The sequence below is a fragment of the Lindgomyces ingoldianus genome (assembly GCF_010093535.1).
Source record: "Lindgomyces ingoldianus strain ATCC 200398 unplaced genomic scaffold BDR25scaffold_70, whole genome shotgun sequence".
Lineage (NCBI taxonomy): Eukaryota > Fungi > Ascomycota > Dothideomycetes > Pleosporales > Lindgomycetaceae > Lindgomyces > Lindgomyces ingoldianus.
Genome location: NW_022985231.1, coordinates 57631 through 78307, shown reverse-complemented (window position 1 = coordinate 78307; position 20677 = coordinate 57631). Strand labels below are relative to the sequence as shown.

General features: G+C 47.9%; 9 protein-coding genes across 9 annotated transcripts; 3 read left to right on the top strand and 6 right to left on the bottom strand.

Moving 5' to 3' along the window:
• Positions 1 to 1427: 1427 nt before the first annotated feature.
• BDR25DRAFT_338129 (uncharacterized protein) lies at positions 1428 to 2493 on the top strand (the record flags this gene model as incomplete). Its single annotated transcript, XM_033693256.1, has 2 exons — positions 1428 to 2060; positions 2108 to 2493. The coding sequence occupies exons 1-2, from the start codon at positions 1463 to 1465 to the stop codon at positions 2491 to 2493; spliced, it is 984 nt and encodes a 327-aa protein (XP_033539693.1). The 5' UTR covers positions 1428 to 1462.
• Positions 2494 to 3012: 519 nt separating this feature from the next.
• On the bottom strand, positions 3013 to 3276 carry BDR25DRAFT_197237 (uncharacterized protein; the record flags this gene model as incomplete). The annotated part of the gene is made up of 1 exon (XM_033684351.1): positions 3013 to 3276. A coding segment is annotated over one exon (264 nt), but the record flags the coding sequence as incomplete, so codon positions are not given.
• A 296-nt stretch (positions 3277 to 3572) lies between these two features.
• BDR25DRAFT_320456 (uncharacterized protein) lies at positions 3573 to 3968 on the bottom strand (the record flags this gene model as incomplete). The annotated part of the gene is made up of 2 exons (XM_033691904.1): positions 3573 to 3870; positions 3913 to 3968. 2 exons carry the CDS (start codon positions 3966 to 3968, stop codon positions 3573 to 3575), a joined length of 354 nt encoding a protein of 117 aa, XP_033539691.1.
• Positions 3969 to 4647: 679 nt separating this feature from the next.
• BDR25DRAFT_386086 (HAD-like protein) lies at positions 4648 to 7541 on the bottom strand (the record flags this gene model as incomplete). The annotated part of the gene is made up of 7 exons (XM_033697979.1): positions 6570 to 7541; positions 6093 to 6489; positions 5475 to 5938; positions 5310 to 5378; positions 5126 to 5254; positions 4802 to 5064; positions 4648 to 4750 (listed from the first exon to the last, which is right to left on the bottom strand). Exons 1-7 carry the CDS (start codon positions 7431 to 7433, stop codon positions 4648 to 4650), a joined length of 2289 nt encoding a protein of 762 aa, XP_033539690.1. The 5' UTR covers positions 7434 to 7541.
• Positions 7542 to 10337: 2796 nt separating this feature from the next.
• BDR25DRAFT_330036 (uncharacterized protein) lies at positions 10338 to 11619 on the bottom strand (the record flags this gene model as incomplete). Its single annotated transcript, XM_033692495.1, has 6 exons — positions 10338 to 10378; positions 10432 to 10820; positions 10878 to 11071; positions 11124 to 11369; positions 11418 to 11472; positions 11519 to 11619. 6 exons carry the CDS (start codon positions 11617 to 11619, stop codon positions 10338 to 10340), a joined length of 1026 nt encoding a protein of 341 aa, XP_033539689.1.
• An 88-nt stretch (positions 11620 to 11707) lies between these two features.
• Positions 11708 to 13402, top strand: BDR25DRAFT_363501 (uncharacterized protein; the record flags this gene model as incomplete). Its single annotated transcript, XM_033696745.1, has 13 exons — positions 11708 to 11783; positions 11807 to 11935; positions 11970 to 12031; positions 12060 to 12131; positions 12189 to 12227; positions 12255 to 12388; positions 12433 to 12488; positions 12528 to 12609; positions 12664 to 12761; positions 12806 to 12910; positions 12946 to 12986; positions 13048 to 13160; positions 13186 to 13402. 13 exons carry the CDS (start codon positions 11708 to 11710, stop codon positions 13400 to 13402), a joined length of 1224 nt encoding a protein of 407 aa, XP_033539688.1.
• Positions 13403 to 13450: 48 nt separating this feature from the next.
• On the bottom strand, positions 13451 to 15531 carry BDR25DRAFT_363500 (uncharacterized protein; the record flags this gene model as incomplete). The annotated part of the gene is made up of 13 exons (XM_033696744.1): positions 13451 to 13501; positions 13555 to 13724; positions 13758 to 13858; positions 13933 to 14109; positions 14166 to 14241; positions 14345 to 14486; positions 14533 to 14791; positions 14842 to 14910; positions 14960 to 15176; positions 15232 to 15260; positions 15313 to 15344; positions 15373 to 15428; positions 15462 to 15531. The coding sequence occupies 13 exons, from the start codon at positions 15529 to 15531 to the stop codon at positions 13451 to 13453; spliced, it is 1449 nt and encodes a 482-aa protein (XP_033539687.1).
• Positions 15532 to 16896: 1365 nt separating this feature from the next.
• On the top strand, positions 16897 to 18417 carry BDR25DRAFT_308111 (FAD/NAD(P)-binding domain-containing protein). The gene has a single exon (XM_033690966.1). The coding sequence runs from the start codon at positions 17007 to 17009 to the stop codon at positions 18291 to 18293; it is 1287 nt and encodes a 428-aa protein (XP_033539686.1). The 5' UTR covers positions 16897 to 17006; the 3' UTR covers positions 18294 to 18417.
• Positions 18418 to 19082: 665 nt separating this feature from the next.
• Positions 19083 to 20336, bottom strand: BDR25DRAFT_247544 (amidohydrolase; the record flags this gene model as incomplete). The annotated part of the gene is made up of 3 exons (XM_033685953.1): positions 19083 to 19920; positions 19972 to 20187; positions 20236 to 20336. 3 exons carry the CDS (start codon positions 20334 to 20336, stop codon positions 19083 to 19085), a joined length of 1155 nt encoding a protein of 384 aa, XP_033539685.1.
• Positions 20337 to 20677: the final 341 nt, after the last annotated feature.

The window sequence follows — 20677 nt, the reverse complement described above, 5'->3', positions numbered from 1 at the left end:
AGATAACCTACGTGTCTAGAATAATACTATAAAAGGAGGTTAACTTTACCTTCTTAGTAGACTGCCTTAACATGTTAATAAATCCCTCCTAAGTATAATAAACCTTATATATAGTAGATACCTTTGTCTTTATGCGTACAGAAAAGTACAGTCTGTCTAACTTTATAGAAGACTTTAAAGGCTAGACATAACAGGATTTTAACAACTTATTTTATATGTTTAGGCAAGAGCTTCTCTATGCTCTAGCTAAGCACAGGATCTATTCTGTAGGAAAGAGATGCTGTACGCAGGCTAAAAAGCTAGCAGGTGTTGCAAACTAGCAGTACACTATAGGCCCTGTACAAAGAAGAAGAGGAAAGGATGCAGAGGATAGTATAAAGAAAAATAAAAAATAAAGTAAGGCAAGTAAGCAACTTAATTTATAAAAATAAAAAGTTACTAGTGTCTATACATAAGTACAGCTAAATTAGGTTGCCTAAAACGTTAGCTATCTAGCCTATGCGTTAGGGGCTATGTGTACTTAAGAGCCCTCTTTCTTTGTACAAAGAGAGAGGGCAGTAGTTAATAATAAGAAGATCTTTGCCTACTTACCTCTTAGTACGCCCCTTAGGCGTACGTTTGTTCGATCGAACCCAGGTCAACCGACAATAAATGTATTAAATATAATTTTTAGAATTTAAATTTATAGATTTATAGACTAGTTTACTTAGCATCTATATATTAATTTTTAGAATTATAGCTTATGTAATTAAGTAATAATAACGTTTTTTAAAAAATAGTAATTACTATAAAAGTGGCAACCCTGGCGTGTAGCCTATCCATTAGAAATCAGCTACTACATTTCTGCTTGATAGATGCCAGGCTTCAAATTTGATATACGAAGGTCGCGTAACTCATCTCTACGAGCACCCCGTCGAGTCTCACTTCATGCAGAATCACAGGTATGATCTCAAAGTCCACCTTCAGTTCCGTCACCACCAGCGCCACTGTTTCCATATCTTCAAATTGATCTTTCCCCCTCATCTGCCGTTAGGTAGAAGCAGCGTTCTTGACATTCCGAACTTCTTGCTTTACAATTTCGTGGTGATGGATGTGGGAATACTCGAGGGAGTCTACATTTCAGGGTGTCCAAGGGCCGCACACCGTTGCTACCTTTTTGCATGTTTGCAAGGGATCTTATGACTGATTACATACTGAAACTCGAGTGTGGCGGCCGGTTCTGGCTTTTCCGGGTCGTTCCAGATTATGTCAGAAACGATGATGTCAGGCACATTGTTGGCCTAGGTTATGTGCAGTCTTGATTGTTACCCCAAGCCTCGGTTATCTCGGTTATGTCTTCCCCGCATCAGGTACCGCATTTGCACGTGACGAATTTCGGCGTCGAGAATTGAGAGCTTGCATAATTCTCAACACCAACTCGGATGTTGCAATATACAATGCTAGACTCGTAAACTAATTCATCATGTCTCTTGTGTCAAAAAGAGTTTTAGCCACCCCATACTTAGCCTCAGCATCTGAAGCCTGTAACGAAATTTTCCAACGATTTGGGGATAAGCCGATATCCGTTCGAGAGCAGCTAATTGATGCTAACCAGGTTCAACTTCTCAGCCTGACACTCGGCCGCCCAAACCTCCATCGGGGAATCTCCGTTACCAACACTGCGCCTCGAACTGGAACTCCGATTCCTCCCGGTTACCATTTAGTTTACTTCACTCCAACTATACTAGAAAATGACTTGGGCCGGGATGGAACTGATCGAACGGTTAATCCACTCTCGCCATTTACGAGGAGGATGTGGGCTGGTGGAGAATTGGAGTGGAAACAGGGACAAGATGAGTTACTTAGAGTCGGCCAAGTAGTGCAGGAAATCACGAGAATGAGGTCAGTGGAACCGAAGAAATTGAAGAGTGGCGACGAGATGCTCGTGGTGGGTGTGGAGAAGGCGTACAAAACGGAAAAGGGCGTAGTACTAGTAGATCGTAGGAACTGGGTCTTCCAGAAAGAAATCATAGATAAGACAAAGCAACAGTCGAAGCCGGAACCAAAGGCCCTACCCGAAGGTAAGGCACTACACATTACTAGGCTTCAATTAACGGACCGGGTGCAGGAAACTTCACGCGTGACTTTCTCCAAACCGAAGTCTCCCTCTTTCGATTCTCGGCATTGACTTTTAACGGCCACAAAATCCATTACTCGCGCGACTGGTGTCGTGAGGTCGAAGGACATCGTGACTGCGTGGTTCACGGCCCCTTGAACCTGATCAACATGCTTGACCTTTGGCGGGATACATCAAGAGGTGCCGCAGAGGGTGCAGTACCGAAACGTGTTGCGTATAGGGCGATGAGTCCGCTCTATGTGGGAGAGCAGTACCGAATTCTGTTGGAAAAAGAAGCGGCTAAGGAGCATATGCCGGGAAGGGAGTGCGAGGGGTGGAAAGCGGAGATTTGGGATTTCTATGGGAAGGTAGCTTTAAAGGGAAGTATTGTCGAGTAGAGGTATTAACTTAATAACATCCGCAACCTCGATATCCCGCTCACCACGTTTGTGGGTTCTATCACATTCAAACTGGTACACAGATTGGGATACAACACTAAAAGCCAGCATTCGCGACTTCCGGACTCTGATCCATATTCATTTGATACGCTTTCATGGTGGGGTTTACTAACTCCACGGCTTTCTGTGCTGCCTTACTAAAGTTAGACTATGTATGTCATGTTAAATTTGACTTGTGGAATTAATTTCCGCCCAAGTGCGGAATTTGCGCCTTGGAATCGCACGACGACGGGTACCGTCAAAGAACTGAGCTAATCCAGGGCACACATGATGGATTGCGCGGCCACTTCGCACCGAATGATGCCTCGTATAAATGCTAGTTTCCCCTCTCTAGATATCTATCTTGAGGGAATTGCACCCCCGTTAAATGTTTACAAATAATACACGCCCTCCTCTCATCTCCCATAAAAATCTCAAACGCCTTCTGTATCTTTTCCCTCGCCGCTTGTTCTCCCGATCGAACACAATCGCATCATTCGTAGCCATCGCAAGGCCAGTTCCATGGTTCCCACCAAGACGGATGAACGCGGAGCTTTCTTTTTCGGTCTTCAATTCGTCAGGCAGTTTCAATTGTACATTGCGGAAAGCAAACAGATCTCTCTGACGCTTCTCGGCAGCATTATCAAAACTGTATTTTGCATCTAAACAGGTAAATGTTCCATGGGCAGAGCAGAACAGGGGGCTGGTTTCCAGGAACGTTGAGTCCCTTTCAACGAACAATGCCTTGTAGATTCCTTGCCTCCTTTTCGCTCGTATGCAATGACACTCCAATGTTGGGCACGGCGTTTAAAGCGATACCGTGGGTGAGGACGAGGAGGAAGTCATCAGCTTCTTGGGTGTGGCTTTCGCAACGGTTTCGATACACACGCCTCCGGATTTGGAAACAGTGATGACTGTACTTCTCATAATTAATCGCCAAGGCTAGATACCATTCGTCCTCATCCTCGAGCATCTCTGTGACATAGACTTTATCGCCACGAAAGCCTCTGCGACTAGTTTGCTTTGCCTTCAGCTAGTACTCAAGCATTTGCGATGCCATCTTTGGAGCGTAGGGCGGAGAATCGACTCTTTAAATCCTGCATTATGGGCCCAAGATTCCCGGAGCGTAAAATTTGTGGACTTGTCTTTAGCCCAGGCCTCTTGTTCGTGAATATGTTGGGTTCGATGTAGTATGCTGAATCATTCCCAGTTTTTGAAGCCTTTCTACTCAAGCGTACCGTTGCACCGTCTTCTTTTCCAGATTCGATGTTATACCGCATCTTGCTATTCTGCGGACCTTGATCAACGTTCCGACCGGACTTGTCGCCGACTTGAAGGCTGCCTATTCAATTAGTGAAGGCTGCAACAAACTAGTCGTACATATCTTCGGGAACGTAAATGCGAGCTCCAGTGTAGCAGGTTCGACCACAGCTCATGTTGATGCCTCATGCTAGCAATTCCGCTGCTTTCTCTAGATCGGCATCCAGGGAGATGACGTTCTAAATACAAGATAAGCTAGAGTAGAGAATTCGGCCTAGGGAACAGGTATGGAAGCTATGTTGATACCATTTCTAATTCCAGTGATGACTTGGCTATTGATGAATTGATTGAAGGACCTTATCTGGGTCGAATCCACGTACTACAGTGATTCTGCGTGATGACCCTTAGAAGATTGGATCGCGTGGGTAAAAAATTGGGTGGTGGAGACAATTCAGGTGCTAGGGCCCCATATCTAACTATTAAGGTAGCTCAGAGTATGTGACTCGATCTGGAAAGCACCAATTACCCGTGGCTCAAATCAAATCCACAGACATGTTACCCTAGATTCCTGCCGGAGCCGCTGTTTCGCGTTAAGGGCGCAGAATCTTGGGGGGGGGGGGGGGGAGGGGGTACACGGAACCTGTACGCGTGTCCCTCTCTCTCGTTTGACCATCTTGGAACCCACCTGAATAGATTGTGCATACATCCGCTGTAGTAGAAGAGAAGATTCTTCATGGTGAGGTCTGGATCTTCGGTCCTTCTCATAAAAGCACCGAGCTTAGCGGACTTAATTTGGTGTCTGGTTTGAGTCCGTGTAGGATGTGACATCGTTTCAACTACACATCAATAGTACCATCAGTCATCAGGCTCCTTCTCTTTCGCTAGCCGGCTGCGCAACAAAAGACCCTGAACCGTGATGAATGAAGACGACACAGACATCATTGCAGCCGCAATTGGCCTAACATATTGATGAGCATACGTCTCAGTCTTCGGCTCCGTGGCCACTTACGGAGAGATCTCAACATGCAACGGCTTTCCAAGACCCATCGCCAACGCCACCGCAACAACGTTGTAAGTAATAACCCAAGCGATATTCGTGGAGACTTGTCGCATGACCGTTCTCGAGATTTCTAGCAATGTGATGAGTGACTGGAGCTGGGGTCGAAGAAGTAGCACGCTGCCACCAGAGGTTAGGCATTTCCGCCCATTTACTATCATAACACCAACGTCGGCGGCTGCGAGACTAGGTCCGTCGTTCATTCCATCACCGACCTGTGATATGTCAGATGCTGTATTGCTGGTGTCCCGAAACTTTGTAGCCTGCCATGAGGACCTTTCCACCTCTGGCCTGGATGGACTTGATGTGCTTCAGCTTGACATCAGGGGTCGCGGCAAAATCCAACACCGGAATGCCCAGTTCTCTTGAAATACGCCAAGCTTCAGCAGGCTGATCGCCTGTTAGCTGGAATCATATTAGCAGGAGGGAAGATTGCAAGCACAGAGGTGTGTATGCATACTATGCTGATTTCAACTCCATGAGTTTTTAGCGCGTCGATTGTGACTTTTGCATCTGGCCTAATAACGTCCTGCTCAAAAATTAGTGCGTAATGGATGTCAATGAAACACAAGGGGTAACTTCCCTGTAGGATCATGGATGCCGCAATATCTCCATCAACACCTACGAAGGCCGCGGAACCTTCTTTTTCGACATCTATTGAGAGAGACTCAATCCCTCTAATATTATTTTCCTTCATCCATGAAATATTACCAAGGACAACGTTCCTCCACAACCCATCTCCAGTGTTAACTTCACACCTCACACCTCGCCCTCCGCTTTGAGCAAAATTTCGTGCGGCACCGGTGTCCTTGAGCTTCTTCCACATGTCCCCAGATATGGGCAAAAACTTTCGGAAAATGGCCACGGCGAGAGGGTGAGCAGCCATGCCGTGCTCTTCGGCGGCACAGATTAGGGTGGCAAGTTTATCTCCCTCATCTTTCCAGAGACCGTTGACAACTATACCGCCAACAGTCATGGTTCCTCGGGTCAAAGTGCCGGTTTTGTCCATGACAATGTGGGTGATACTCTTTAGGCGCTCCATGGTTTCGCCGCCGTTGAGCATGAGGATACCTTTTTGCCACGAAACATCTAAAGGATATTAGCTTTTAGCCAGTGTAGACGAGAGTCCACTCGCCAATTCCTGCCATGACTGCGCATGGAGTGGCCAGCCCCAAAGCACAAGGACAAGCTGCAGCGAGAATCGTCATCAACTTTCTCCCAGCTGTATCTATCACATCTGTACAATCTGACCCTCGGTCGCATTGTGTGACATATGTGTAGACTGCCGTGGGAATAGCGATAGCAAAAATGGCGCCAACGAAGTATTGTGTAATTATATCGATGCGATACTGGACCGATACCTTGGAGCTAAATGAATTCTCCACACTTCGAATAAGCTGTGAGAGGTACGATCTTTCGAAGTCCTGATTGATCCGTGCGTGGAGCTGATTCGGTCCATTTCTTGACCCAGCGAGGAGTAAGTCCCCTTCGGACTTCGTCTTGGGTAGCGATTCGCCGGTTATGACAGCCTCATTTACATGCGAGGTTCCCGAAACGACATAACAATCGCAGGGCACGATGTTGAATGCTTCAATTAGTATTTCGTCACCGGAGCGGACCATTGAAGTCAGTACACGTTTCTAAGGAGAGAGTTAGCGGCAGTCGGAGGAAACTTTAGGGGAAGAAGGGATATAACCACATTTAGCTTGGCTAGCATCACCGTCGATGTCTGGTCTCGAAGCGAATATAAGCCGGCGAATGCATCGGTCGCTCTGCGGCGAGATAGTAAATCCATGTACCTTCCCACTGTAATGATGAGAAGAACTCCTAGGATTGTGTCAAAGTACAAAGCATCCGGCCTTGGATTTTTGTGGAACATATTTAGTAGTGTTAGAGAAAGCCCGACCACAGTCGATGCACTGATCAAAGTATGCATATTTACGCGCAGGTGAAGCGCAGCGTTCCCGGAATTCTTGAAGATCCATATTCCGTATCTGCCCGCCGCAATCGTTGTGAGAGCGAACAACATGACATCTCTGCTAAATTGGACAGTCGGCGACTGGAGTAGGGAAGCGTATCTAGAGTAATCGAGGAAGGTTCCAGATGCAAAGATGGCCGCGGAGAAGAAGGATAGCCCTTTTACGGAATTCCGTAGTGTTTCGAGTTCTTCGGTGCATCTCAAGGTGGCGATCTTCCGTGCACTCGCTCGTTCCCCGATTTCTGCGTCGTAACCGACGGCCACAATCGCAGAAACTACCTCTTTGTAGTTCAACTTTGTGCTGTGAAAAATTCTGGCTTCTTGATACGGAAGAGACACAAAAACTTCGTTAACGTTGGTGACTTCCTTTAGGGCAGATTCGACGGTGGATGTGCAGGCAGCACAGGTCATTCCAGATATCGATACCACAGTAGCATCGGATGCTTCGACGTCCTCTCGCTTCTTCTCGCCGATATATTCTTCCTCGACTTCATCGTACCCGTGCTCGACCGATTCATTGTATTGGATGTGTAGATTGATATCCAAAGCATCACAGCCCCGGATGATGAAGGCGATCATAGACGCAGCAATGTAGCAGCAAGCCATAGTGATGAGAGTTCCCAACTCTCCGGATAGGTCAGCGTTAGTGGCCTCAGTTTATCTTCGACGACAGAAAACTTCAATTCCGTTAAGCCGCGACAGGATGGACTCGAATTAAACGATCCGACAGCGTAATGCTTCCTAAGCAACTGCAATGTTCCGTATAGTGGGCCAGCCTGACTTGCCGAAGGGCTTCGTTTTCCGTGCGGGGTGAAGATCGCCACAACACGGGCCGTCTCTACATTTCCAAATTGGGTAATGCGATATTCGTTGTACGGCTATGTCATTGTATATATTTCGTTCAGACATCCCATTCTCCGCTGGAGCACCAAGCCATTCCCGTATTCCTAGGCCTAACAAAGTTCTAATCCAAGGCGGGGAACCTTTCTACCGGAAGCAACAATGCGACTACAGTAAATAAATAAATCCTTTCCTTTGATATTCCCGTGTAAATCCTATTGACTATAGTAGAGAATACTCTTGCAGCAGGACTACATCTACGAAGGCAATGAAATCTTCTGGTACCGGTTTGAAAAACAAGGTGGCACCGGAAAGGCTAGGCCGACTTCGACCGGATGATTGTATCGAGCGGTTAGAGCGGATGGATAGAGGGCATGGGGTTGCGAAGGGTCAATTAGCTAGACTGAGCGGTTGTATAAGGTCTGGTCTGGTCGGAGGTGCTCGAGAGGGCTCCCGGGTTACAAAATAGTGTACAAAACTGCGCTAACCTGAATGGGAAATCTTTGGTTACTAGTGCGACTCAGGGGCCCACATTCGCCCTTGATGCAGAGTTATGTGCAATACAGTCACGTACGACAGAGTGTTCTCTCCCACCTTTCGGCGGACTTGGAACGACAAAACGCCACGAGCAAGTATGTTAGGTTTCTCTTCCATAGCGCCGGTTTCTCGTCTACACGATCCTCGCTCTTTTCACTTTGTCTTCACGCTGATCGGCATTCTCGTGACTCTCTTCATATGGGTTGCCTTGGGTGGCGTACTCTTTTCCTTCCTCTTGTGGTTCGGCTCTACTGGCTTAGCTGGTACTTTCCAAAGGCACACCCTTCGACAAAATGGGTCCGTTGATCACGACTGTAAATATCCGAACGTTCATATTGCAAAAATATATAGCCAGGACATTAAGTCTCCGAGGTTGGTTCTGTATAACGGAAACGGTGCTGGAAGTAGACTCTCGACATCGAGCGGCTGATGCATGATGCTAAGCATGCGGCTGTGAAGCTCTCGGTGACGGCGGATAGGAATGGAAGGGGATCGGTAGAGGTAGTGCTGCATGGCCGTTCCCTGTTGATCCTTTCTCTGACGTGAGATTATAGCGGAGAAAAGGCGCATAGATGGGACTGGAGGCAGACTAGTATGGTATCTAGCGGCATTTCCTTGCATCTTCTAGGCTTATCAGAAGGTCTAGATCCGTCATTAATGAGAATGACGAATGTAATTACCTTCCAAGAGGAGGGACTTCAAATGAAAATACAGTCTGATTATTGTATTTAAACGCTCCCCGTTAATTTGGCGTTCGTCCTCTTTCTCGTTAGGGTCACCGGGGGTGATAATTCATATATAAGCCCACCCTAGGAACCTGTCCATCGTGGAGATTGCTCCCCTTCTTCCATCCACCTCTCCCTCCACTTTCTCTTATATGCCAGTAAGGGTTCTAAGATGAGCTGCCCAATCAACTTTGAGCTTGGAATCCCACAATACTGTGAAGCTTTTGGAGAAGCTTTTGATATGCGCGGAGATGAGGAACTGAATTGATTGCTAAAAGAGTATACTTAAAGGTCTATATATGCAAATAGTGGGCTAGGTAGCAAGTGACTAGGCAGGAGGTAAATCAGGTAATGTAACAGGTAGTGTCTAAGGGGCGGAAGTACGTCATCATGTGACCAGAACTCAGAAATCTCCGCTACTGCAAACAAATACTCTATAATTCACATAGTTCCTCGGACTCTCGGTCGATAATAAAATTCTTCTCTCATAAATAATGCTCCCTGAAAGGGTACAATACCGTATGCTTCATATCTCTCCTCGATGACTTGTAAGCTAGCCCTGAACCTGGTCGTAGCGCATCTGGATATGTTCCTACCGGTCTGGAGCGACTTCCCTCCTCGCTTGAGAACCGTGACGAGCAATTCAAGAATGAAAAAGGCGAACGGACGACACAGAACTACACACGAAGTGGCTGGGGGCTCTCTCGGGCCAGGGAATTGCAATAGAAATCGGGGATCCTGCAAGTGAGAGGGTGAGAGGGCAAGGGGAGGAGAAAATACTGGACACAGTCCTGGAGGCGAAATATGCGGCGGGCCATGTCTCCGATGAATGTAACCCGAGAATAGGACTGTAAAGGAAATTTAGGTGGCCATTTGGTGAAATTTGCCTCGCTGGTAGAATGATGAGCGTATTATTCGGCCGATTTTCAGGTTGAAGCCCCGGAAGCTGGTGTTGCAGGTGGTTGAACTACATCCCCGATCTTGACAAGATCCTTTGGCTCTCTACTCATAGCCTGTTCCCGAGGTTGCACTTGATGTGTAGCATGAGGGGCGCAGATTCGGCCGTCAAAATCTCTTGCTAGAATTAAGGACGACGTCAAAATGATAGAAATTTCCGTCCATACTTGCCCCTACCATATACCACAGAAGTAGAGAATATCTAGCATGTCTCCTTGAGAGGCTAGCGATCTAAGTAAACGGCCGAGATAGGTTATTGCTCTTTCTCTCCTTCCATGATCGCGGTCATGGAACAATATCGCATCCTGATCTCCACAATGAGTCAAATACAGAATTCATTTCTTCAATTTCTAGAACCAGGCCATGAGGTCGCGTACAAGGAAAAACACATGCAGTTAGGGTTTCTAAATATAGTTGTTTGGCTTGGTTCGCTCTCAAAGTTCAGTCCAACTCAATAAGTAACCTGCATTCCACCCGGAAGCTCCGTCAGCCCTGGATTTCGCTGAGTTAGCACATCTCCAAACCAGCAGCGTAGAGAAACTCACATTCATCAACTGCTTCATTCACCTTCGGCTTGACGGTACACCTATTAGCATTCTGCGTCGTCTGCGTCTTCAATTGTGGGCAATTGACATTGCAGAACGCATCCATAGCCTTCTGAAGTGCATCTCCCTTCCAACCAAACACATAATCAGCATGAGATCCGTAGCCGGTCGCGTCACCGAAGCTGAAGACGAAAGGTTGCGAGCCGTCCACTGGCCAATCATTCGGATCATTGAAAGCACGTGTATCCCAAGCTACCTCGTAGAAGAGCTGCGGAATCTTGACAGGGTGCGTGGAAGGGCATGGCCCATTAGATTCGAAGGATCCACTTGAAGGATATGCGACATGCGATTTGTGATCTGGAGAGTCGAGGTTCTTTCCATCCCAGCAACTACCAAAAACGTTAGTCCCTGCAACTTATCTTATATTAATACGAGCTAGTTCTTACGTAGGGAAGAAGTGATTGGCACGAATTCCGCCCGGGCAGGGCCTAGCTGGGAGCGCTCTAGTATCCTTTCCAGTACCAGGAGCTCCTGCTTCACCGCCAAAGTTCTTCTCCCAACACCGGAAACTCAACTGCTTCGACTCAGCATCGTTCTTGTTGGACCGCTTGGTCGAATCTCCAATAAGCATACGAAAACCCTAGAATAATCAGTCTCACCAAACGACTATTTCGACCCAAATTATCACCTACCTTTTTGAATGCTGTGACCTTGGACTTGTTGTCGTACGGCGGGATGTAGTATACGGTGATGCCACCGTTAGCGGGCTCCAGATACTGGTTCGCGAACGTTGGAACGCGCTTGTACGTCCCATTTCGAGCTCTAAAATATAGAACGGCAGTCCAGTAGTTAGAAAAATCTTCCGTAAATGTACAGCTAGTACATGTTGAGGTAGTCGGGAGATCTTGGTCTGGGTTCATGGTTATGTCCAGGGAGTTCTACAACTTATAAGCCCGTTTCTCACGCAAATGGTACAGAATTCTGACGCCTCCAACAAGCTGATGCAGATGCGGGGATGGAGCCTGGCCAGGATTAACCAAGCTATCAACGATGTTAGTTGTATTCAACAAATACCTAGCCCACTTACGGATCAATCCTGTCTATCACTAGCTGCGAGCAGGAGAACCGAAGCATAGCGCCTGTGGGCGCAACCAGCGCCAAGGCGATGACGGAGAACAATTGCATCATAAAGTCGATTGCTGAACGGCAAGGAAATAGTGCGCGAGGACTTCCACGCCTTTCCTTATCTACTAAGTAACCCGCCCTCTCCAGGCTCATGCTCCTCCAAGTCGCCGAGTATGTCCCCGCCTTGGCACAACCATGGATATACAACTCTTCGCCAACGATTACCAGTAGATAGATGCCGGCCTTGTAGACGCACGTACCGATACTTCTGCATCTCCATGGATGTCCTGGTACTCCAGCATTTTTGAGGGATTTTGGCGAACGAGGACCGAGATTTGTGCTTCACGAACTGCGAAGAAAGCCGTTGAAATTGAGTTGTGTTTATGCTTAATTTATCCTGGCGTTGGCATGAGATCATGAGCTCGGCTCTCACCTCGCTAACTTAACTTGCATGGGGCTTCCTTCCCCGGAGATTGTTTGACCGTGTTTAAAGGACACACAAGATTGTGTTGAGTGAAGATGAGGGCCAAAGCCTCCAGAAGCCTCATGTTTGGTCATCGACCGAGCGTAGAAGCGTCGGTAATAAGTGAGATTTGAATCCCGCCCGACTGTTTGGTTCTTATCTATTGTAGTTCATGTGGAGTGAGATTGCGGTTGAGATTTATGATTTGGTTGGTTCGGGATGGATTTGAGCGAAGATGGAGGGCGATTGGGTATGGCCTCAGTTTTGTCAAGGTGATGCTACTCCATCAGGGTGTGCTGTTGGAGGGCATGATGGGAGTCCAAGGTATTCCGGAGTGGTTATAGTGAACACAAATGAACACCGAGGTAGGTGTGGATAAATGCATAAACCGAGTCTTGCTAGCCCGATCGAAGGGTTGGAAACTCATATAGGCCCGAAAAACTACGGGCAGGAGTAGAATTGAATATGAGTGCCTTCTAACTATCTCTAATTGAACATGGAAGTAAAGCTTGCCGGATACAAATAACCTTTCTTCGGCCCGGTACCACGCCAGAGCCGCCTCCGCGACCGCAAGCCAGGTTATGCAGAGCGTCAGTGTCCTCCCACAATCCTGCTATACCCCGCCCCACGAACCCCTGGTTGAGGCACTGGTCATTTATTTTCCTTCGGACCGAGTGTTGTATTATCGGTGTAATTGCTTTCTTGATCCAATTTTTTGATAAAATGGATTTGAAGGCGCAATGTCAATGTTCTGCTGAAGTGGAGGGGTGTTGAAAACTGGATAAGGCCCCACATCCATCTCGAAAATGCCAAGACGGAAGCAAGTGATCGGGGAAGGGCTCAACACCGGCGCGTTTCTTTTAGGTCACATGGACGGTAACGAGGGCTCAAGTATGTGTGCCAATCTTCTGTCGGCTTACGATCAGTAAGAACATTCTCCTGCCTGATATTTGAAATTCCCATCAAGGTCACTACTAATAAAACTACACTTAGCATTTAAGCTTTCACTTCAGTAAGTGATGATCAAGATATTCTCAAAGCATTACATGCCTTTGATGGCCTTTTGTGGGTCCAGCCGCATTCGAGTTTCGGATGTAAGTAACGTCGAAGCCAGCGCCCTCACCTTCTCCCCAATACTGCAGTGTCCATTCACGAACAATGCTCAGCGCCATCAGAGTGAATATGGTATTCCCACAACCGTTAATGGGAATGACTTCTAATCAAGAGCTTAGATCCTCACATATATTTGTGGGCCCAGACGTCACCGAAACAACCTCTTACACCGTACTCGTCAGCCCACCGTCAAACCCACATCCCTCTATATCCCATATATCCCTCCCCAGATACTACGAACTATTCCCATACCTAACCGCCTCTTCTTGATTTATCTTAGCAAGCTTTAAGCACTCGTCGTACTTACCGGCATATTGTTCACAGCTTCTTCACCGATATTCGGGACATGATAAAGGCGATGTAGGAAGTCTGCAAAGTAGCAGTTTTTGGGAGAGTTGGAGACAGTGTAGTGTTTACCGCACATTACGTCCAGAGGATGCCGGGTTAAGTATTAGAGTGGGCAGAATACGGCCTCGAATGTCGCGTTTATGCTGCGCCAATTTCCGCCCGGCACAGGTACTAGAGATTAGCCATGATGCTACCGAATTTGAGCTCCAGAGCCCAGGTAATTTCTTCCTCCTAGAGAAAATAGCTTGACCCGAGGCTATAGGGATCGCTTACATACATTTATCCTCTTGCTCATAATTCCTATCTGGGTTATCGCAGTGAAACAACACTCCGCCTGTATTCTCATCCGCGACTTTCTCGAGCCAATGAATTAGTTCTCTAGTTGATTCGTTATTAAAGTATTTCTATTAGATATTCGGCGAGTTTTCCCATCTAAGGGACGGCTCTTTCACGTTTTAAGCCAGCTTGGCGGTCTCTCCAAGGGCCCGCTCAAGCTTAGCACGCTCGGTGTGGTTGCATGAGAAGTGGGTAGGGTAGACTGATACTTCACCAGCATTCCAGGTTGCTTAAATTTAGGATGGGGAAAGGAAGTTGAGCGGCTGCCACTGTTTGCCGCGTTGGGAGGTGTGCTGGGGAGGGCGCAGGAGCAGATGAGGAACAGAAAGGGGAGATGGGTTATAGTTACCATTTGAACTCGGATAAACGTCGTAGAAAGACGCTAAAACTTAAAGATCCAAGGAAGGAGAGAGGAAGTGATGATTCTGGGGATCAACTGGATCTTTTTATGTCCCCTTGATTGGAACTACGTCTCTATCTGCCGATGGCTACTACCATATTATTCCTACCGTTTCCCAGAAAAGCCACGCTCAAGGTTAAACATCAGGACCCTAAAATCCGTCTCCTCCGGACTCCATAACAGTTTCTTGGTGTTGGGAATGGTGGTATGAACACTGCGAAAAGAGTCGGAAGGGTTTTCCCTAGTTGGGAAAGATGATGGCCTTGATAACTGGCGAGGGTGGTATACAGCATTCGGTGGAGCACATACGTGTCACAAATTTAGGGATTTGCACTTGGTGAGGTGGAGTGGCGGATACATTCGGAAGAAAGATGTCACTCAATCCCAAGATCAGCGCAATAATCGAACTCAGGAGGCCGCCAACCCAAATCAGTCTGATCAACTCCACAGCGCTCAAATTAAGTGTCTCTTCGCTGAAAGACGAGCGTTTGCCAATTAGTCCGCCGGAAATCCATTGCTCGTATTCATTCACCGCGCCAAGGACGGTGACCAGCAATGTCAAGATAAATTTCGTTCTCGCACCTCGCGCAGCTGCATAGGTCACAACAACTATGCCTGGCCAAACTTCGCAACACAAGTTAGCTTCGGCGTCAATCGCAGCCGTTTCCAGTTGTTATTCACAGGGCAAAGTTCACTGCGTTTTCGATCCCTCACATATTAAGCCTTCTTCGCCAGTTGCTTACCAACTGCCAGATATTGCATGTACGGCTCTACCGAGCACCAAGTGATTGGGTCCACGAGAACCAAGGAGATGGAGGCCCAGGACACTGGATGCCATTCGCGTGATGCTGAAACGTACGTTCACTCGGCATCGTACAAAGATCAGACCACTAGAAGCTCCAGATATTGCCTCGCGTCCAATGAGGATGAAGTCGAGTCGATCACGAAGGTGCAGGGACACTCCGAAGGCGACCACGACCACGAAAAGAAAAAGAAAAAAATCCTGCAGGAAGACCTGCTACTTTTACGCAGGTGTTGAGTACACTATCATCCTCAATTACACACTAATTAAGCGCCAAATAGCCAAGTATTTCACAAGAACTGCACCAGGGAAGCTAAAGAAACCTCCTATGAGCGGACTGATCTAGACTATAACATCCCTCTTTGTATTAGTTTGCTCTTCGTGATCCTCGTTACGAGCAGAATCGGGGTCTGTGTGTCCCAATCTTCGATAACTTTGTTTACGAGGATGTCTCAACAGAGCGTCGTTCTTGTTGTCTTCCAGCAATTCGGGACCGGGGTTTGTTATTCCCATCTCGTTTACTCACGCGCACACCCTGTTAACCCTAAGAATCTCCTCAGCTCACGCGTCGTCGCTTTTCAATCACGCCCAGCTAATATTTCCAAATGAATGTCTTGGGGAGCTTTCATACGAAGGAGCTACAGCGCTGTGTTCACGGCGGGCTTGTATCTTTCCCCTTAGATAGATTATCTTGGCGCACGATTTTTCCTATGGCGCTAGAGTAGGAATATAGCTAGAGCGGTCGAGGCTCTAGTCTAAGGAAGCGGTGGCTCCAAGTGTCCTTCTGGAAGCCCCGACTCTGGGTTTGTGCACAAACGTCATAGCAGAAGTCATGCCCACATCCATAGACAAGTTGGTAAGGAACATAGTATTGTTGTTCTATCAACTAGGATAATATTTCACTCTCTCTGCAAGTTGTTCCCTCACAATATGTTATTACATAGTGTGGAATAAGACTAGGACAAAGCCCACCTATTGAACTTCTTACCAGAATCAGATAGAGCGTCCACAGGATGCAAGTTCCTGTCCTAAGCTAGCTCCTGTCGTGCTCAACGTAAGATGATAAGAGACTGCATTTAGTTTCACGGACAGATTGCTAATTCACAAGCCTGGGGGTCAGACTCGCGCTTGTGGTTGCTAATGACTCCTTCCTAGCCCTGTTCGCTGTCATATTCTTCCGCCAAATACTCGAAAGCGCTACTATCGGAACATGCACCGCGCGCCTCCTATCTTTGAATGTCGCGTTCCTAAAGAAGGTGATGATGGCAGCTACTTTCACAATCATCTCGCCGGTTGGAACGGCCATTGGAATTGGCGTTCTTAACAACCCTAATGGGAATAACCCGTCTATACTTGTTGCTATCGGGACTTTGAATGCTCTCAGTGCCGGGATTCTAGCTTGGGTTGGCATCGTAGAGATGTTGGTGAGAGACTGGAAGTATGGTTCTCTGCTAATTCTTCCCTTGTGAGGATGATGATTTCCATGACTGCTTTTGTTACGGGAGTGATGGTGATGGGTTTGCTGGGCAAATGGGCTTAAGGTTTTCTCAGGATGCGCTATGCCGGTGTTCGTACTGGCCGAATCTGTAGATCTCAGACCACCTCTCCGATACCGGTTCTGGGGTCCACCAACTCACCCCGCTGCACATGTGGGTGTTTCATCGCTGTTTGCATGCAGGTCGCCAAAAACAGAAATGTTACAAAGATGATTTCTTTTTTCTCTCCTCCCACCTCAGCTCCAACAGCACTCAAATACCGCGACCGAAATATAATGCCGAAACACGTGGGAACCAAAGAATGTGGGGCCATGTCTGAGAATCCCATACATATTTAGCCGACCGCACAATCAAAGTACGAGAGACGGTGTAACCCTGGTCACTGAGTGTCAGCGTCGCACATACTTTCGAGGAACGCCGTCAAACTCCGACAAACTCCGCTGACCAGAAATTTTCAAAAGTCGTGAACACCACATCAAGGATTGACTGACCATGGCGAGCTTTCACCGTCGTCCTGCCTCGGGCATCAAAGTCATCATCGTAGGTGCCGGATTCGCCGGTCTCTCCGCGGCCATCGAATGCGATCGCAAAGGGCACTCTGTCACTCTTTTCGACAAAGCTGAGTCCATTGAAGAATTAACCCGGTTTGGCGATATTATATCCTTCGACCCAAACGGCGCGCGGAACTTCGAACGCTGGCCTGGCGTCATTGAAGCCATGCAGAAAGTCGCCCGGCAAACCTCGTGGCTGGATCTGTACCACTGGAAAGGCGATTTTGTAACTAGACAGTCGTTCGCAGATGAAAGGAAGTGGGGTCCGAGGATTAATGGACATCGGGGGGAGTTGCACGGGATTATCTGGGGTCATGCGGTTGACCGCGGGACAATCGATATCCGGCTTGGGAAGAGGGTTACGGATTATTTCGAAGACGATGATAAAGCCGGAGTAGTTGTGGATGGCGAGAAGATGTACGCGGATGTAGTTATTGCGGCCGAGGGCGTGCGGTCAAGAGGCAGGAAGATTGTACTAGGTTTTGAAGATCGACCGAAAAGCTCAGGATATGCGGTATATCGTGCGTGGTTCCCTGGAGAGGCGATTGCGGGGAATGAGATGTTGAAGCATTTGGTTGTGAATGGGGACACGCATTCTGGGTGGATTGGCCCGGATTTGCATTTCCTGGCGTCGTCTTTGAAGAATGGGAGTGAGTTCAATTGGGTGTTTACACATGTGGATGATGGGAATATCGAAGAGAGCTGGCAGTTTCCTGGCAAGGTGGAAGATTGTTTGAAGTACGTCGAAGGGTGGGCACCGATTGTTGTGGAAATCGTCAAGTCGACTCCGAAGGATGCACGGCTTATTGACCACAAGTTGGTTTACCGGGAGCCACTACCAACCTTCATTTCGCCGAAGGCGAGAATTGCCTTGATTGGGGACGCTGCACACCCCTTCCTGCCTACTTCGATTCAAGGCGCCAGTCAGTCAATTGAGGATGGTGTGGTGCTGGCAGCCTGTTTAGAACTAGCAGGAAAGAACAAAGTACCATTAGCAGTAAACGCGTTCGAGAAGATTCGATATACAAGGGTACACGATGCTCAAGCGATGGGTCCGAAGACGAGAGAAAAGTGGCATAAAGCGAACTGGGATGAGGTTCAGAAGACACCGGAAGCGATTCACTTAACAAGGGAGGCTTGGTTGCTTAATTTCGATGCCGAATCAGATGCATACCAAAGATATGGTGGAGTAGCTGCGGATCTTGAGGCTGCGCGGCCACGTCTGTAAAGGGGTTAGAATATGCTTGGGATGGCGGTCCTGTTCAAGCAGGGTTAGAGTCGTGTCACACTTTAAACTTCAGAATTTCCGCGCCACTTGTAACCTTAATTAGACCACTGGCTTCCTCGTTTGATACCTAGAGTCTCTTTGGCACCAACCAGGCGCCGTTGAATTGGATTAGGCACTAATTTTGTGCCGAGGAATTCCTTGGCCACCCATCCACAACTCGTTCCTCTGTCAATACTATGGATGGGTGATAGCATCTCGAGGCATCATCAAGAGCACTTTTCAGGGGCTCTTGATGTGGCAGGCACCCAAGCCTCAAGAAGACAAATGACGGATAGCTTCCGCGGCACTAGCCGGGGTCAATGTGGATCCGGACCAGACTGCGCGCAGCGCCACTACAACCACCTGCACTTTCGCAGAAATGTTTGAACTTTTCTGCACTATTCTATTAGACACCCGCCCTGAACCTATGATATTAGCATTCATATACTTTCGCCTCCACTGGCCTTGACATCAAATTGCAAAAGACCGAAACACCGCAGTCGTATTCTGTGAAGATTTGGGGTCGCCAAGGTCATGAGGAACTAGCTCGGTTGATTGCTAAAAGAGTGTACCTAAGGGTCTATTTATGTAGAGGAGTGAGGGAAATAGCACGGTAATAAGGCAGGCAGCATATAAGGAAGGTAGGCAGCAGTGGTGGAGCTTAGAGAACTCCGTGACTGCAAACATATCCCTTAGGGTTAAGGTGACGAGACCGAGACGCATCTGCTGGAGCACGAAAGTGGGTACCACTCAAACAGTACTGGAAATCTCAATATTCTCCAGCCCGACTAAGTTGAACTTGCTCAATGCTGCAGCGCACATCGCCTTCGTACCAGACTTCAGTGGATCATTGTCGGCCTCGGGATCGTTCTGTGGAAGGAAATTATCACTGTGATTGCTCGGGACCAAGTTAACGTCTCCACCAGCCTCTTCCCACTTTTCTAAAGACGTCCCACCGTATCGCCAATAGCAGTATGGGATTTCCTTGGTCTTGTCATTGCATAACGCAAGCACCTGAAAATCTTCAGAGCTAGGAACTATGGAGGCAAAGCCGTTGAAATCTTCGCCAAACACGGATTGAAATACCGACGCAATATCTGTGGCGGTGGGTTCTTTGTTTTCGAGGAGGGGGGCGTAAAGCAAGCGCTCAAACTCAGGATTGGGGGGGGTTGGATTATCCTCAATCTCACGATATTCCGGAATCGACGCTTTGACTTCCGCTTCGATGATGTTTTTCATCTCAGCCTCCATTTTCCCAGCGAGATCGTCCGAGTCTGCGCGCATGTTGATGGTGATGTAAGCATCATTTGGAATAATGTTGCTCTTCTTTCCGGCATGTATTTCTCCGACCGTAAGTACTCCCAGGGAGGTTGAAGGGACCACACGAGATACCACCGTTTGGAGTCTCGTAATGGCGAATGCAGCCATGACGACCGGATCGATGCAGGCTTCTGGTCGCGAGGCATGTCCACCTCTACCTTTAAAAGTTGCCTTCCAGCTGTCGGACCGAGCGTATGCGGTCCCATGCGTCAGGGAAACGGTTCCAGCTAGCTCGGGAGAGATGTGTCCGCCAAAGACGAACTGCGGACTAATGATAAAGTTGGCTATTTTACCACTCAATAGATCAATGAGCACTCACGTTGGGACTTTGTCTGGGTCTGCATATAGACCCCCGTCCACCATGGCTTGGGCTCCCGTCCCAGTTTCTTCACAAGGCTGGAAGCATGCTATCAAAGTGCCAGTCCAGTGGTCTCTGATATCGGCAAGTAGCCTTACAGCTGCAAGCAAAGTGGTGATATGCATATCGTGACCGCATGCATGCATCACCCCGTCGTGAACAGAATGATACGGTGCCCTGTGTACACCATCAGTCTAGTAGACCTTATCAAATATCGTAGCATACCCGGTATTCTCTTGCACTGGGAGCGCATCGGTATCAGCTCGGAGGAGAATGATTGGTTCCGGGTTTCTCGCTTTCAAGGTAGACTGGCCCCAGTTTCTCATCACTCCGACTACACTGGGACCACACAGGTGGGCTTCGGTCTCATCCTTGCCAAAGTCCTGAAATATGTCGAAGGCTCCGTTGAATTTATTCCGCCCAGTTTCCAGGTTTATTTTGATCTTCGATAGTGTAGATGAAATCTGGCAAGCCGCGAAATCTTCCTGCCCAGAAACACCTGGGTTCTTGTGCAGGGCTTCATAGGTCGAGTAGAATGAAGTCCATCCGCTTGGAACTCTAGATTGCCAATCATTGATGGCGCTAGCCAAAAGCTTCGACACCTGCTCATTCTTGACTGAGGACATGGTGCGAAGGATTTGCTGACCTGGAGCAAAATTTGTCTACA